Source organism: Oncorhynchus nerka, linkage group LG19, assembly GCF_034236695.1.
Source record: "Oncorhynchus nerka isolate Pitt River linkage group LG19, Oner_Uvic_2.0, whole genome shotgun sequence".
Lineage (NCBI taxonomy): Eukaryota > Metazoa > Chordata > Actinopteri > Salmoniformes > Salmonidae > Oncorhynchus > Oncorhynchus nerka.
The window spans coordinates 3781618-3800311 of record NC_088414.1 but is presented as its reverse complement, the minus strand read 5'-3'; the positions used below and the strand labels follow the sequence as shown (position 1 = coordinate 3800311).

Here is an 18694-nt window from a genome sequence, read left to right as displayed (position 1 = left end):
TACAAAAAAGGTTGAATTACGTCAGTCATTTTCAGATCAGAAAGTCGAGCTCTATAAAGTGCCCCGAGTTACCGAATTGGAATTCCGAGATGTATGACCAAAACGAATTTCCCAGTCGGAGTAGTTTTTTCCCAGTTCCATTTGGTCGTGAACTAACAGAAGTCCGAGATTTCTGAGTTCCCAGTGGTTTTGAACACGGCGTTACTACACGTGCTTAATTTCATCACTTTTGTTTGGAACCGATTTTGCGTGCGGGATTAATCGAACCCCCCCTTTGGACGATAACTCCTCCTTTTTATATTCCAGTACAGGTTTGTTCGAGTATTGTGAATGGTTGAAAGGATTGTGTTTCGTATTGGTTAGACGGACTCTGGTATTACGTTTTGATTCGTTGATCCACATTGCCCGGTGTCCGGGTAAAATGGCGTCGGAAGAACACTGCTCGGTACCACCTCGATGGCGGTCGATATCGCTAACCCACGTAGAGTTCCCTGCTGGTAAGTGTATTGACTAATCATTATTATTATTATTTTACATTTGTCTGATAGATACTCGATGCTTTGGTAATCTGCAAGATATCGTGGGATGTTTTGCGATTGAATTGGCACGACCGACGTGACCTGCCAAATAGTGAAACAATAAAAAGCATATACACAGCTCCGCAGAGAACGTTGGTAACATTAAATGCCAAATAGTGGGACAGTTCCGCATGCGCAGTTGGAAAAGTTGTCCACAATGCTAAGTTAACTAGTTCGGGTTTGCGTTGCTACATAAAATGTTGAATTTAAATGGTCATGAAACAGCGTATGCTCAGAATAAAATGTAGTTTAAAGTTTGTCGCGTATAATTTCCTACTTGACTTGTTACTGGCCCGGTATAGCCAACTAGGTTTTGTTGATCGCAAAGTAGCTAGTTAGCAGAGAGACACTACGGTAGTAAATTGGCTAGCAAGGTTACGCCTTCCAAGCCTAGAAAATGGCCAAACCATATGTAGGTTGTGTACCTTTCTTTTCATCACGCAAATGGATCATTTGTAATATATACACACCTTGACGTTAGCTAGTAGACTCATATTAACCAACTAGCTAGCTGGCAAACTAACCCTGCATCCATTGTAATGGGATGTGGATACAAAATTCATCTCATCATGCAATTAAACAAGCTACATTTATGGTGTTTGAATATTAACTTAACAATTATCTGTATAATATCCAGGCATTGAGAATGTAACTTCTGCTTGATGTATGCCCCTAGTAAGTGTATTGGAAAGGTAAAGGCGTGAGAACTCTGCCATACTAGATGGGTAGCCACTCCACAACCTAAATATGCCCTACTGTACATTCCCCTGAATTTGTATTTATTTAATTTAACCTTTATTTAACGAGGCAAGTTTGTTAACAAATTCTTATTTACAGTGACTGCCTAACTCAGACGATGCTGGGCCAATTGTGCACCACCCTATGGGACTCTCAATCACGGCCGGTTGTGATAGAGCCTGGAATCGAACCAGGGTCTGTAGTGATGGCTCTAGCACTGGGATGCAGTGCCTTAGACCGCTGAGCCACTTGGGAGCCCCTCCCGAGTGTTCAAATGGTTTATATTATATTTTTTCCCCCCCAAAGGTGATCTGACGGGACAATTGTTGGCCTACACCAGCCTGCTACCCATAGTGATCCTTGTGGGCTTTGTCACCCTCATAGTGTTCAAGCGTGAACTGCACACGGTAAGTAATATAACCCAGATCCTTGCCCCATATGGGACCTCTTATTACAGAAACCCATAAAAGAGGTCCCAAATGGGGCTACCCAAGTCCCTGCTGGACCACTAAATGAGGACAGGACATGTGTCACATTCACACATGATGCATGCTACAACTCTACATACAGAAATGCTTGTACAAGGTCATATAGATTAGATTATCATTGGCCATTAATATTAAAGATTAGGGTATTATTGAAAGGTGCATTACTGTAAGCACGTTTCTAAAATCTGTATCACAGTTATCACACCTAATCCTTTTCCCATTCGTCTTTCATAGATCTCCTTCTTCGGTGGGCTCGTACTGAACGAAGGGGTGAACTGGCTGCTGAAGCATATTTTAAGGGAGCCCCGCCCATGTGAAGGTGAGGAAAGCGACAAGCCACTTACTGCAGTGACCCAGTGCATACACCAATAATAAGTGTCTGTCTGTGCATCAAATATACAGTCGTGGCCAAAAGTTTTGAGAATGACACAAATATTAATTTCCACAAAGTTTGCTGCATTCGTGTCTGTAGATATTTTTGTCAGATGTTACTATGGAATACTGAAGTATAATTACAAGCATTTCATAAGTGTCAAAGGCCTTTATTGATAATTAGATGAAGTTGATGCAAAGAGTCAATATTTGCAGTGTTGACCCATCTTTTTCAAGACCTCTGCAATCCACCCTGGCATGCTGTCAATTAACTTCTGGGCCACATCCTGACTGATGGCAGCCCATTCTTGCATAATCAATGCTTGGAGTTTGTCTGAATTTGTGGGCTTTTGTTTGTCCACCCGCCTCTTGAGGATTGACCACAAGTTCTCAATGGGATTAAGGTCCGGGGAGTTTCCTGGCCATGGACCCAAAATATCTATGTTTTGTTCCCCGAGCCAGTTAGTTATCACTTTTGCCTTATGGCAAGGTGCTCCACCATGCTGGAAAAGGCATTGTTCGTCACCAAACTGTTCCTGGATGGTTGGGAGAAGTTGCTCTCGGAGGATGTGTTGGTACCATTCTTTATTCATGGCTGTGTTCTTAGGCAAAATTGTGAGTGAGCCCACTCCCTTGGCTGAGAAGCAACCCCACACATGAATGGTCTCAGGATGTTTTACTGTTGGCATGACACAGGACTGATGGTAGCGTTCACCTTGTCTTCTCCGGACAATCTTTTTTCCGGATAACCCAAACAATCGGAAAGGGGATTCATCAGAGAGAACAACTTTACCCCATTCCACAGCAGTCCAATCCCTGTACCTTTTGCAGAATATCAGTCTGTCCCTGATGTTTTTCCTGGAGAGAAGTGGCTGCTTTGCTGCCCTTCTTGACACCAAATCAAATCAAATTTTATTTGTCACATACACATGGTTAGCAGATGTTAATGCGAGTGTAGCGAAATGCTTGTGCTTCTAGTTCCGACAATGCAGTGATAACCAACAAGTAATCTAACTAACAATTCCAAAACTACTGTCTATACACAGTGTAAGGGGATAAGGAATATGTACATAAGGATATATGAATGAGTGATGGTACAGAGCAGCATACAGTAGATGGTATCGAGTACAGTGTATACATATGAGATGAGTATGTAGACAAAGTAAACAAAGTGGCATAGTTAAAGTGGCTAGTGATACATGTATTACATAAGGATGCAGTCGATGATGCCATCCTCCAAAAGTCTTCGCCTCACTGTGCGTGCCAATGCACTCACACCTGCCTGCTGCCATTCCTGAGCAAGCTCTGTACTGGTGGTGCCCCGATCCCGCAGCTGAATCAACTTTAGGAGACGGTCCTGGCGCTTGCTGGACTTTCTTGGGTGCCCTGAAGCCTTCTTCACAACAATTGAACCGCTCTCCTTGAAGTTCTTGATGATCCGATAAATGGTTGATTTAGGTGTTATCTTACTGGCAGCAATATCCTTGCCCGTGAAGCCCTTTTTGTGCAAAGCAAGGATGATGGCACGTGTTTCCTTGCAGATAACCATGGTTGACAGAGGAAGAACAATGATTCCAAGCACCACCCTCCTTTTGAAGCTTCCAGTCTGTTATTCGAACTCAATCAGCATGACAGAGTGGTCTCCAGCTTTGTCCTCGTCAACACTCACACCTGTGTTAATGAGAGAATCACTGACATGTCAGCTGGTCCTTTTGTGGCAGGGCTGAAATGCAGTGGAAATGTTTTTGGGGGATTCAGTTCATTTGCATGGCAAAGAGGGACTGATCACTCTTCATAACATTATGGAGTATATGCAAATTACTATCATACAAACTGAGGCAGCAGACTTTGTGACGAATATTAATTTTCATTCTCAAAACTTTTGGCCACGACTGTACACTGTGAAAGGCTCACGTACAAGCCCTTAACCAACAATGCAGTTTTAAGAAAAATACCTGGTAGGTAAGAAACGTATTTATTTAACAAATTAAAGAGCAGCTGTAAAATAACAATTGCGAGGCTGTATGCAGGGGGTACCGGTTAGTCGAGGTAATTGAGGTAGAGTTATTAAAGTGATTATGCATAGATAATAGCAACAGAGTAGCAGCAGTGGAAAAGGGGGAGGGGCAATGCAAATAGTCTGGGTAGCCATTTGATTAGGGGAGGGGCAATGCAAATAGTCTGGGTAGACATTTGATTAGGGGGGAGGGGCAATGCAAATAGTCTGGGTAGACATTTGATTGGGGGGAGGGGCAATGCAAATAGTCTGGGTAGCCATTTGATTAGGGGGGAGGGGCAATGCAAATAGTCTGGGTAGACATTTGATTAGGGGAGGGGCAATGCAAATAGTCTGGGTAGCCATTTGATTAGGGGGGAGGGGCAATGCAAATAGTCTGGGTAGCCATTTGATTGGGGGGCAATGCAAATAGTCTGGGTAGCCATTTGATTGGGGGAGGGGCAATGCAAATAGTCTGGGTAGCCATTTGATTGGGGGGAGGGGCAATGCAAATAGTCTGGGTAGACATTTGATTAGGGGAGGGGCAATGCAAATAGTCTGGGTAGACATTTGATTAGGGGGAGGGGCAATGCAAATAGTCTGGGTAGACATTTGATTAGGGGGAGGGGCAATGCAAATAGTCTGGGTAGACATTTGATTAGGGGGAGGGGCAATGCAAATAGTCTGGGTAGACATTTGATTAGGGGGAGGGGCAATGCAAATAGTCTGGGTAGCCATTTGATTAGGGGGAGGGGCAATGCACATAGTCTGGGTAGACATTTGATTAGGGGGAGGGGCAATGCAAATAGTCTGGGTAGACATTTGATTAGGGGGAGGGGCAATGCAAATAGTCTGGGTAGACATTTGATTAGGGGGAGGGGCAATGCAAATAGTCTGGGTAGACATTTGATTAGGGGGAGGGGCAATGCAAATAGTCTGGGTAGACATTTGATTAGGGGGGAGGGGCAATGCAAATAGTCTGGGTAGCCATTTGATTAGGGGGGGGAGGGGCAATGCAAATAGTCTGGGTAGACATTTGATTAGCTGTTCAGGAGTCTTATGGCTTGGGGGTAGAAGCTGCTGTTTAGAAGCCTCTTGGACCTAGACTTGGTGCTCCGGTAGCGGAGAGAACAGTCTATGACTAGGGTGGCTGGAGTCTGACGATTTTTAGGGCTTTCCTCTGACACTGCCTGGTATTATGGATGGCAGGAAGCTTGGCCCCAGTGATGTACTGGGCTTTACGCGCTACCCTCTGTAGTGCCTATGGGTCGGAAGCCGAGCAGCTGCCATACCAGGCAGTGATGCAACCAGTCAGAATGTTCTCGATGGTGCAGATGTATAACTTTTTGAGGATCTGAGGACCCATGCCAAATCTTTTCAGTCTCCCAAGGGGGGATAGGTTTTGTCTTTCCCGGCCAGACACCGATTTTGTATCTGTCAAACACAGATGAGACAATGGATTTTCTACGGGGCCTATATGTTGGACAGTGGAGGGGAATGGAAGAGTCTCCAGTTTTGCCTGTCGTTTTTACATACGAAACTCGCCCGACTGTCCATCAAAAGTTCAATGAAACTTTTGACCAACAAAAATGGACTTTGACGAAGGCCTTTGCTTTTCATCCGTTTTAACGTCATCCATGTCTGGCCACGGCCTAAAGCATCTATTTGTGATGAATTTCGTAGCATGTGGTTAACCCCATGTCTATTCTCTTCCCCAATATTTTTCCAGGAGCTCACGCAACCCTGACCACTGAGTATGGGATGCCCTCCAGTCATTCCCAGTTCATCTGGTTTTTTGTTGTTTACTTCTTTCTTTTTCTTTATTTAAGGTGAGTGACTTCTCTCCCAGTCTACATTTCTTTTAAAAAATGGTCACGAAAATATATATATATTTTTTTTATTCATACTTGATGTTGCTGACGCACTTTGCCCCCTGTGTCTAGAATGCATCAAACGAACAATGCTCGCTGTGTGGAGCTGCTGTGGAGACACATACTGTCCATCACCTTGTTAGGTGTGGCCTTCTCCGTGTCATACAGCAGGTGAGGGCGGGAGGGATGACAATGGAGGAGACTTAGTTAGTATAAATAAAAAATATTGACTTGAATGTATTTTTAGAGCACACACAGTGACACAGTTGCTCAAATTGGTCCCAACTCCTCAAATAGTTTTGCTGTTAATAACTGTCGTAATTAGCTCAACCCGAAAATAGTGCAATTTTTATTAAAAAAAAATATGCTCAATGACTACAATTGTGTTTTTTACCTTTCTCAGGGTTTACCTGTTGTACCACACCTGGAGTCAGGTATTCTACGGGGGAGTGACCGGTAGCACCATCGGAGTAGTCTGGTTCTTCTTCACACAGGAGGTGCTGACACCGCTATTCCCCAAGATGGCAGCATGGTAAAGAATGGGGACACCTCTCGGGGGGGGCACACAGGCTTAGAAGAAAGTGCCTGGCACAGATTTGGGCATAATGCACTGTAGCTACAGATTCTCAGTGAATCTGATGTTTTTCATTTGATATTATGTATTTTTTTCTATTGTTTCTCAATGTGTAACTTTGTCCTACCTCTCTCCCAAACCCTGACTGCTGATAGGCCGATATCAGAGTTTTTTCTGGTGAGGGACACAAGCCTGATCCCCAACATCCTGTGGTTTGAGTACACAGTGACCAGATCAGAGGCAAGGTGAGTTATATATTTTATTCACCATATTAGGTGGGAAAGCAATCTGTGACTTCATATTGAGATGTTTTCAACCATGTTTAGTAATAGTTTGAATGTCTGCTTATCCTCCAGAAACAGACAACGGAAGCTTGGAACAAAACTTCAGTGATCGTAGCAGTTCCTTGGTGAAACTGAGTAAAGGACCACACACACACACACACACTCATAAAAAAACACACTGGAGAATCATCTTCCGGACTGACCTGATTGCAATGAAAAAAGGGCCAACCCATTTTACAGGTGGACCTAAAGAGAGTGCCAGGACACGGCCCGGAGCCTGCAGCCTGAGCAAGTCCGTCCACGTGCCTCACTTGGTACAGCCCAAATGCTCCCCCGACGCATAAAAGACCGTGAAAGAGGCATACTATTTAATGACAAATTAATATATACTTTAACTGTAAACTCACACACAGACAGGAACCATTTACTGTAAGAAAGATTTTCAGAAACCAACGGAGGGCTAACAAAACATTGGCTGGTGTTAATACACCAAGACATTTGTCACTCTTTTGTTTTGGGTTTGCTGGTGGGGTAAACCCTTGTTTTTGGGGGGGGTCTTATATTACAGAAAAGAGAACCATTTTTAAAACTCTGGTGTAACATGTAATATATAAACAAATGTGTACTTTGTTAAAATTAAAGAGAAAAGTGTGTGGGCGGGTTAACTTTATTTACATGTGAAAGACCCCTGTTTCCCACCTCTGATACATCTTGTCAGCCCAATGCATTAGGTTCCAAAATGTTCTTGCAGGCGTTTAAGCCCTCACATACTGGTACAAGCCAAGGCTAGTGTATCTTCTGTACAACTTGAGGTCTCGATTATGTTTGAGATGATGCAGAAGAAGAGAAACGAGCCAGAACACAAGGGGCTCTTGTTCTTTTTCTATTCCTCTTCCACACAGGGAGCGAGGGAGTGTTTTCTCAACCACTTTCTCCCTGCATGTCCTGACACCCCCAGGAGCACAAACCTGGGACATGTATTTCTCCTTTCTGTTGCGGTTCTAGAGAACATGAAACAGTGGCTTAACACTTTCTTTTTACCTGTCTTTTCAAAACATTCCATATCATCTGGCGAAAAGATAAATGATATGACTGCTGAGGGGAAATGTTATAGGTGATTTTTTTCTTTTTCTATTTTTTTTTCTTCTATTAAACCTCAGGTCAATCTGTAGCATGTGTTAATGCTGTATTCCTCAGAGATGTAAGAGCTGATGTTTGAGGCTGTCTGGTGAAGGTTAAAAGCTGATTTGGAATTGTCATGTCATTAGCTCCATAAAGGGAAGTAGTTCTCTTAGATTATAATTTTGTGTAACCCATATCAGGCTGAATAAATAAATGAAGTGTTTATCTAAAATTGTATGCTCCCCCCCCAATTCTTCAGTGAATAATAGTAAATTAAAAGAGAGCTTATGTAAGAATCATTATGCAATCCTGAAGGTCATTTTGGATTATTTGGACATGTAGGTAGAACCTACCTGCACAGAGATCATACACAAGATGTTGAACATATCTTAACATTTATTTTTATTTGTTTTATTTCACCTTTATTTAACCAGGTAGGCTAGTTGAGAACAAGTTCTCATTTACAACTGCGACCTGGCCAAGATAAAGCATAGCAGTGTGAACAGACAACACAGAGTTACACATGGAGTAAACAATTAACAAGTCAATAACACAGTAGGAAAAAAAAGAGTCTATATACATTGTGTGCAAAAGGCATGAGGTAGGTGAATAATTACAATTTAGTAGATTAACACTGGAGTGATAAATGATCAGATGGTCATGTACAGGTAGAGATATCGGTGTGCAAAAGAGCAGAATAGTGAATAAATATAAACAGTATGGGGATGAGGTAGGTAAATTGAGTGGGCTATTTACCGATAGACTGTACAGCTGCAGCGATCGGTTAGCTGCTCAGATAGCAGATGTTTGAAATTGGTTAGGGAGATAAAAGTCTCCAACTTCAGCGATTTTTGCAATTAGTCCCAGACACAGGCAGCAGAGAACTGGAACGAAAGGCGGCCAAATGAGGTGTTGGCATTAGGGATGATCAGTGAGATGCACCTGCTGGAGCGCGTGCTACGGGTGGGTGTTGCCATCGTGACTATGTTCAGGAGATCTGCACTGTAAGAAACCACATTATGGCTTTTAGACCAGGGGTTGTTTGCGGCCCAATCATCAACTATGCCAGTCAAATTCAATGATTGGTCATTCAATTTATTGGTCAAATCCCCCAGTGAACAATTTGCATGAACCAGACCTTGTCTGATATCAAATTTGCACACCATAAAATGAACATGGTCTTCCCATCTTGATGTGAAGAGGTTGGGAGGGTGTACCTGCCCTATGCTGTTTCCCAAAAGCATTGTAAAACTAATATATTTTGTCCATCTTAATTCCATTTAAACTAAATTATCTTAGTGCTACAATGCTTTTGGGGGAACTCAGCCCTAGTTGTCAATGTATCAATTTACTTGGACATGTCGTCATGAATGATGATATTTATTCTGTCAAGTTATTTCTTTGTTTATCTGTGTAATGAAGAACAAATCCCTGAGTCGGAGTACTACATGTCAGGCCCAATTTTCTATAAATTAGGGCCACTTCTCAGCGGTACAGTAATGAAACATGGTAATGGCTAGATGGGATCCAGCTTTTTAAATATCTTTTTGTAGCAGGTTCGGAGTATTTATGCAGCAGGTTAGGACAATTAACGTAGTAGGTCAGGATAATTAGCTTAAAGGTTAAATAACTATTTTTTTTAATTAGGTGAAGGTTAGGATAAAATGATACGAATGGTTAGATAAAATGCAAAACAATTCAACTTTTGATGTTAATTTGACAAAAGCTGTATTCCTACTAGCCATGACCAGCATGACCATGAACATGGCCTAAAATGAACTTTTTGGTCCACCAGCCACTATGGCAGGTAGATTTTAAATGTACCAGCCACTCAGATTTTTTACCAGGCAAAATTCAACATTTTCTACAATAAAGTTTTCTTAGTGTCCTACAAGCTTTCTCTGCCCTTAACCTTGTTCTGAACACCTCCAAAACAACAGTAATGTGGTTTGGTAAGAAGAATGCCCCTCTCCCCACCGGTGTGATTACTACCTCTGAGGGTTTAGAGCTTGAGGTAGTCACCTCATACAAGTACTTGGGAGTATGGCTAGACGGTACACTGTCCTTCTCTCAGCACATATCAAAGCTGCAGGCTAAAGTTAAATTGAGACTTAGTTTCCTCTATCATAATCACTCCTCTTTCGCCCCAGCTGCTAAACTAACCCTGATTCAGATGACCATCCTACCATGCTAGGTTACAGAGATGTAATTTATAGACCATTCAATCCATTCCAGCCATTATACTCCACTCCAGCATTATTATAAGCCGTCCTCCCCTCAGCAACCTCCACTGGTACAGAGCCTCCTGATCGCATTTCAGAGCAAGCATAAATTGGCTGGCAGCAGATTGGTGAGTGCGGCATTTTCCGAGCTAAACTGACTAAGACACACCTTCAATAACACATAAAACCTCACATAATTCTGCCCCAAAACAATGACAATATTTCTCAACCAGTGGCTTATACGCTTTTTATGTGAGCGCTGATGCCATCCGGTTGTAAGCAGTGCCCACTTTGTCAAAGGCACGGGCACCAAATACTTCACTTGTCCATTCCCAGCGCACCTCTCCAGAGTGCTGCGTCGATCCACCAACGTAAAAATAAATAATCGAACATAAATCATGTAGTATATATAGCCGAAGGTAGAAAGTAGGCTTATGTGGCCTTATCTGTAGCCAACAGGCTGGAGATAAAATGTATGACAATGTAATGAGATGGACACGTTTTACAGCATGCGCGTTTCTCCAATCAAATAGCCTTAAATGGTGTCCAAGCAAATAAAACATTTGGCTGACAAACACCATATCCTACAAACAGGACAAGTCAAAGTAAAATGGACAATATGGAATGGACAATCAGGCTACTCACAACTGGTGTCCATGAGTTTCACCCAGTGGGCTTAATTATCATGATCATTGGTTTCAAGTTTGTATATGTCCATTTTTGACGAGCTGATCGTTGCAAAAAAATATATATTTCTGCATTCCTACTGTGCAAACATATTCATTCTCCTTGCAAATAGGCTCAGGATAACTCCTGATAAAGTTGGGTAGCTGATATTCAACTTAAATAGCCAAATTGTCACGGGAATCAACCAATGCAACTGCCTTTTTACAAACGGTAGGCTAACCACATGGATGAGCATTTGTAAAATTCCATTGGGGCCGAAACTGTAGGCTTCACCCCAGTAAGTACGGACCAATGACTACATATTTTTCGGACCGGCCATCTTTTTTTCTGTTTTGACACTGTAGGCTACACCCCAGTAAGCACGGACCGACACAGACCTCTTTTGGATGTATTTTTTCAGTTTTTATTTCCGTGTCCACAGACAGATTTTTAGTCCGGTCCAAATCTGAACAAACATAGACATCTATAATTGGTTCAGATTTGGACCAGACTAAAAATCTACTTCTGTGGACATGGAAATAAAATATGAAAAAATACCAGTCTGGACTGGCCTTGATTTGACGTATTTTCAATGTAATTTTGAATTACTGCGGATTGGAGCCGACGGTAAGTATAATATTCTCTCAAAGCATCCGAAGCTGATTCCGAGGCAATTGAAGCATACACCGTGTCAACTTCTCAGGTTCCTCTTCTGTCAGCTTCAGACATGTTAAGACTGTTCTGGAAGAAGAACAGGTTTCTCTCTCCTCTTGTACAGGAGGGTAGCTGCTGCTGGTCTTGTTGTGAGAGTAATTAATTCCACTCACAGTGCCCTCTGCTTGTGGTCCCACATTGGAGTTGTGTGTGGTGTTTGCCTTGACTCGTAACTTACCTCATAGTCGACCAGACGATGTGGGGGGCAAGTCTGATGGCGGGGACGAACCACAACTTGTGGAGGATCTTCTCTGGTGACTGGCATCCTTGGCAGTTACTGCATCCTGCCCTCTGCTACTTCAGATATTTGAAAGATCCATTGGATTTACTCATATTTCCATCATTTACTACATGCGAAGTGTTACAACAGCTTTCAATACCAGTATAATCCTGAAAACAGCTGCTGGTATCAGCTTCTGTTGCTAAAAGACAAGTGGGAAGGATTATTTTGAAAGTGTTTCAGTCAGTTTTTTAAATTTTATCTTTATTTAACCAGGCAAGTCAGTTAAGAACAAATTCTTATTTTCAATGACAGCCTAGGAACAGTGGGTTTAACTGCTTGTTCAGGGCCAGAATGACAGATTGTCAGCTCAGGGATTTGATCTTGCAACCTTCCGGTTACTATTCCAACGCTCTAACCACTAGGCTACCCAGCTGCCCCGAGTGATCTACACACCGGCAAAAGTCTACAGTTAAAATGCCAAGATGGCTACATGTACATATGTTAATGTCTCAATTGTATCAAAAAGTAGTTTTCATTGCTAGCTATATAACTAGCTAGCTAGGCAGTTGCAAACAGTTACGGTTATTGCACAGATAGAACAATGAGATGGTTTAGTTATAAAATATAAATAAATATTTGGTTACAGCTTGCTTCATCCCGCAACGAACCATTATTTACAGACAAAGCAACGTTAAACCAGCTAGCCGGGCTGCCAGTTTATTCTGCTGTTAATGTCCGAGGTAAAGACAGTTTCAAGGTCGATATTCGCCCTTTCAAACCACTTGAGCTCCAAATAAGTATCATGATGTTCGAAAAATTGCGCACAACATTGCACAGGTTTTATTTTCACGACTTGGACATTAATTCGCTTTCCAAAGGTAATAAACATGTGGAAATGTGAGCAGAATTTTGTATTCCTAGTTGAATTAGTTAGGGAGCGTAAACAAAGTACAACATTTTTTTTACATTCAAATTTCAATAGCTCCTTGGTCATGTGAACTACTTGACTTAAACAAGGTTCAGCATGCCCACTGACTACCCTTCTATATTGCACACCCTTTAGTTTGTCAATTTTCATCACAATATTTTACATACATTTTTCAAAATTTAGGATTTCAATAGCTCCTTGGTCATGTGTCTTCAAACAAGGTTCAGAATGTGCACTCAGTGGGCCTAACAATTGTACACCCTTTAGTTTGTCCATTTCTATCTCACATGAATTTACATAAATTTTTCAAAATTTAGAATTTCAATAGCTCCTTGGTCATGTGACCTAGTGACTTCAAACAAGGTTCACAATGTCCACTGACTAGGCCTTCATATCGCACATTCTGATGTTTGTCTACTTTCATCTCATGCTAGTAGACTTACATCTGTAAGCTTTGCAGGCCTTCATTTTACATGGGTGTTTAAAAACTTTTTTTTGAAGTTAACAAATGTTCCATCCTCGCAATAACTATCTTTCACATGAACACTGAAAAGATCCCTAAGTGGCTGTATGTGGTCAAGCACAGGAGAGGTGTTCGACAGGAGGTGCTTAAAGGAAGGCACACAGGTAGGCCTCGTGAAAAACAATGTTTCATATGCTCTTTTTAATCACAGTAATAGGCAGTGATTTGTCAGTCAGAGTGAGCTTGATAACGTGGAAAGAATCCTTTTCATAGCATCACTTAGTAGTTTACAGAACCTGACAATGACTGGGTATTTGAGTGCATTCACAACAAGCCACCTGCAGACAACTTACAAAATGCAATAAATAAATTCACAACAAGCCACCTGCAGACAACTTACAAAATGCAATAGTGCATTTGAGGGTTCGTTTTTTCTGATGAAAATAGTTATTTGATGCATGGCTTACTATTTCTAACTGGGAAAATAAATTCCACGTCTTTTGTGAGTAAAATCCTTTCCCCAAATTTGATTTAGATACATTTTTGTGAAGAGGTATGAGAGTTGTGATATGGGTCATTTAATAGTAAAATCATTTAAGGGATCAATACATTTCTAACTTGCTTCCCCAATATCTGCATGAACCATCAGGCCAAGTGTTTTTCGTTGACCCGGCTGGACAGAAAGAGAAGGAGGAATCGGAAACACGCTGCATTCAAATTCAGGTCTTAGTTATTCCATTATACTGGATCTAATACATATTAGCATTTTACATACAGTGGGGCAAAAAAAGTATTTAGTCAGCCACCAATTGTGCAAGTTCTCCCACTTAAAAAGATGAGAGAGGCCTGTAATTTTCATTATAGGTACACTTCAACTATGACAGACAAAATGAGAAAAAAAATCACATTGTAGGATTTTTAATTAATTTATTTACAAATTATGGTGGAAAATAAGTATTTGGTCAATAACAAAAGTTTATCTCAATACTTTGTTATATACCCTTTGTTGGCAATGACAGAGGTCAAATGTTTTCTATAAGTCTTCACAAGGTTTTCACACACTGTTGCTGGTATTTTGGCCCATTCCTCCATGCAGATCTCCTCTAGAGCAGTGATGTTTTGGGGCTGTTGCTGGGCTACACGGACTTTCAACTCCCTCCAAAGATTTTCTATGGGGTTGAGATCTGGAGACTGGCTAGGCCACTCCAGGACCTTGAAATGCTTCTTACGAAGCTACTCCTTCGTTGCCCGGGCGGTGTGTTTGGGATCATTGTCATGCTGAGAGACGCAGCGACGTTTCATCTTCAATGCCCTTGCTGATGGAAGGAGGTTTTCACTCAAAATGTCACGATACATGGCCCCATTCATTCTTTCCTTTACACGGATCAGTCATCCTGGTCCCTTTGCAGAAAAACAGCCCCAAAGCATGATGTTTTCACCCCCATGCTTCACAGTAGGTATGGTGTTCTTTGGATGCAACTCAGCATTCTTTGTCCTCTAAACACGACGAGTTGAGTTTTTACCAAAAAGTAATATTTTGGTTTCATCTGACCATATGACATTCTCCCAATCTGCTTCTGGATCATCCAAATGCTCTCTAGCAAACTTCAGACGGGCCTGGACATGTACTGGCTTAAGCAGGGGGACACGTCTGGCACTGCAGGATTTGAGTCCCTGGCGGCGTAGTGTGTTACTGATGGTAGGCTTTGTTACTTTGGTCCCAGCTCTCTGCAGGTCATTCACTAGGTCCCCCCGTGTGGTTCTGGGATTTTTGCTCACCGTTCTTGTGATCATTTTGACCCCACGGGGTGAGATCTTGCGTGGAGCCCCAGATCGAGGGAGATTATCAGTGGTCTTGTATGTCTTCCATTTCCTAATAAATGCTCCCACAGTTGATTTCTTCAAACCAAGCTGCTTACCTATTGCAGATTCAGTCTTCCCAGCCTGGTGCAGGTCTACAATTTTGTTTCTGGAGTCCTTTGACAGCTCTTTGGTCTTGGCCATAGTGGAGTTTGGAGTGTGACTGTTTGAGGTTGTGGACAGGTGTCTTTTATACTGACAACAAGTTCAAACAGGTGCCATTAATACAGGTAACGAGTGGAGGACAGAGGAGCCTCTTAAAGAAGAAGTTACAGGTCTGCGAGAGCCAGAAATCTTGTTTGTTTGTAGGTGACCAAATACTTATTTTCCACCATAATTTGTAAATAAATTCATTAAAAATCCTACAATGTGATTTTCTGGAATTCTTTTCTCATTTTGTCAGTCATAGTTGACGTGTACCTATGATGAAAATTACAGGCCTCTCTCATCTTTTTAAGTGGGAGAACTTGCACAATTGGTGGCTGACTAAATACTTTTTTCCCCCACTGTATATTCATAAGTGTAAGTGTAACTCTCTTGGCTGCTGGCTCTGTCACTTTCAGACATGCACAGAGCAGACTGAAAGGGGAAGGGTAGCTCTTGATTTGAACCACAGGGGTTCTCTATAAAGAGAGAGTAATCCAAAAGACACAGACACACCCCTTGACTTTCAATTGGCACCCTTGACCTCTATGTATTCAATGGAGTACACTAACCCCTAATTGGGGCTATTTTCTGGACACACAGTAGCAGTTTACCAGATAAGAAGTCAAGAAGATCCTGCCTGGCAGTCTCTATGGGAGTGCCACAGGGTTCAATTCAATTCTCTTTTCTTTGTATACATCAATGATGTCGCACTTGCGGCTGTTTTTTCTCTGATCTACCTCTATGCATGCATGAGAGCATCATCTGTCCCGGACGACTATGTGTAAGACGCTCTCCGTAGACTGTGTGTAAGACGCTCTCCGTAGACTGTGTGTAAGACGCTCTCCGTAGACTGTGTGTAAGACGCTCTCCGTAGACTGTGTGTAAGACGCTCTCCGTAGACTGTGTGTAAGACGCTCTCCGTAGACTGTGTGTAAGACGCTCTCCGTAGACTGTGTGTAAGAAGCTCTTAAGGATCTGACCCTTTTTTCCCTGCCTAAAATGACACCCAAATCTAAGTGCCTGTAGCTCAGGACATGAAGCAAGGATAAGCATATTCTTGAAATCATCTGAATGGAGAAACAGCTTTAGAACCCAGATCGTACATTTGAATGTAAAAAAATATTTTATTTTAAAAAACTATGCTACATTTTATCTCTGGGACCCTCAGGATGACAAATCAGAGCAAGATTACTGAATTACATTATTTACCTTCAGAGGTGAATGTATCAAACCAAGTGCCGTGATAAAAGTGTTTTGTTGTTGTGCACCTTAATAGCTACTGTAAATTAGACAGTGAAATGCTACTGTAAATTAGACAGTGAAATGCTACTGTAAATTAGACAGTGAAATGCTACTGTAAATTAGACAGTGAAATGCTACTGTAAATTAGACAGTGCAGTGCAATTCTTGATAATCTTTCTGCACATTTAAGACATGTCCTGGAAAGTTGGATGTTACTTACAATGTCATTCTAGTCACATTAGCAACAACCTTCCCGGTATAGGGACACAGATCCCGTTAAACAGGTCAACATTCAGGAGGCTGCCAGACGGATTATGCGCTGACCAACTTGCAAGTGTCTTCACTGAAATTTTCAACCTCTCCCTGTCCGAGTCTGTAATACCAACATGTTTCAAGCAGACCACCATAGTCCCTGTGCCAAAGAACACTAAGGTAACCTAACCTGCCTAAATGACTACTCACCCATAGCAGTCACGTCTGTAGCCATGAAGTGCTTAGAAAGGCTGGTCACGGCTCACATCAACACCATCATCCCAGAAACCCTAGACCCACTCCAATTTGCATACCGCCCCAACAGATCCACAGATGATGTAATCTCTATTGCACTCCACATTTCTCTTTCCCACCTGGACAAAAGAAACACCTACAGTATGTGAGAATGCAATTAATTGACTACAGCTCAGCATTCAACACCATAGTGCCCTCAAAGCGCATCACTAAGCTAAGGACCCTGGGACTATACACGTCCCTCTGCAACTGGATCCTGGACTTCCTGGTGGGCTACCCCCAGATGGTACGGGTAGGTAACAACACATTCCCCACGCTGATCCTCAACATGGGGGCCCCTCAGGGGTGCGTGCTCAGTCCCCTCCTGTACTCCCTGTTCACCCATGACTGCGTGGCCAAGCACGACTCCAACACCGTCAAGTTTGCTGACGACACAACAGTGGTAGGCCTGATCACTCATGACTGCAACACCATCATTAAGTTTGCAGATGATCACCGACAACGATGAGACAGCCTATTGGGAGGAGGTCAGAGACGTGGTGCCAGAACAACAACCTCTTCCTTAACATACTTTTACATCTTTTACTCATCCATTTTTTAATTAACACTTATTTTTCTTAACTGCATTGTTAGTTAAGGGCTTGTAAGTATGCATTTGCTTGTATTCGACACTTGACAAAAACAAATTGATTTGATTTGCTGTACAGGGCTGGAAAAGAGGCCTTGGTCTCAGCATTGCCTTCCTGTCAAAATAAAGGTTAAATACAGATGCATGACGCTGCTCAGTAGCGTTCATTTGGTATTTTCAGTTTTCTCTTTGAGAGTAACGTGTGAACATTTATTTCCACACACTCCCCAGACGAAGAAACATCCATGGATCCCTTCTGGCCAGTTACAGTGTTTGGGCTCTAAGATTTTGGGGTCATCATAGGGCGACCTAGCTACAATAGAGAGATCGAGAGAATCAATATATCAAAATATATTTTATATTTGAGATTGTTCAAAATGGCCACCCTTTGCCATGATGACAGCTTTGCACACTCTTGGCATTCTCTCAACCAGCTTCATGAGGAAGTCACCTGGAATGCATTTCAATTAAAAGGTTTGCCTTATTAAATGTTCATGCGTTTGAGCCAATCAGATTTGTTCTGACAAGGTAGGGTTGGTATACAGAAGATAGCCCTATTTGGTCAAAGACCAAGTCCATGTTATGGCCAGAACTGCTTAAATAAGCAAAAAGATTACTTAAATACATGAAGGTCAATCAATCTGGAAAATTTCAAGAATTTTCAAAGTTTCTTCAAGTGCAGTCCAAAAATCCATCAAGCGCAATGATGAAACAGGCTCTCATGAGGACCACCACAGAAAAGGGAGACCCAGAGTTACTTCTGCTGCAGAGGATAAGTTCATTAGAGTTACCAGCCTCAGAAATTGCAGCCCAAAAAAATGCTTCACACAGTTCAAGTAACAGACACATCTTAACATCAACTCTTCAGAGGAGACTGTGTGAATCCGGTCTTCATGGTTGAATTTCTGCAAAGAAAGCACTACTAAAGGACACTAACAACAAAAAATAGACTTGCGTGGGCCAAGAAACACAAGCAATGAACATTAGACCGGTGGAAATCTGTTCTTTGAGATTTTTGGATCCAACCGCCGTGTCTTTGAAAGACGCAGAGTAGGTGAACAGATGATCTCT

At 42.1% G+C, this 18694-nt stretch overlaps 1 protein-coding gene across 1 annotated transcript; it reads left to right on the top strand.

Annotated features, from left to right (window-relative positions):
- The first annotated feature begins 343 nt into the window (after positions 1–343).
- On the top strand, positions 344–8322 carry LOC115147107 (dolichyldiphosphatase 1-like). Its single transcript, XM_029689116.2, has 8 exons — positions 344–497; positions 1623–1723; positions 2039–2123; positions 5902–6001; positions 6116–6214; positions 6447–6575; positions 6773–6862; positions 6974–8322. Exons 1-8 carry the CDS (start codon positions 422–424, stop codon positions 7008–7010), a joined length of 717 nt encoding a protein of 238 aa, XP_029544976.1. The 5' UTR covers positions 344–421; the 3' UTR covers positions 7011–8322.
- The last annotated feature ends 10372 nt before the right edge of the window (positions 8323–18694 follow it).

Bases quoted from the DNA above. Each gene is read 5' to 3' on its own strand.
- LOC115147107 (XM_029689116.2), top strand. From the start codon at position 422: ATGGCGTCGGAAGAACACTGCTCGGTACCACCTCGATGGCGGTCGATA. The intron at 498-1,622 runs GTAAGTGTATTG...TCCCCCCCAAAG, and splicing joins CCACGTAGAGTTCCCTGCTG to GTGATCTGACGGGACAATTG. The intron at 6,215-6,446 runs GTGAGGGCGGGA...TACCTTTCTCAG, and splicing joins TTCTCCGTGTCATACAGCAG to GGTTTACCTGTTGTACCACA.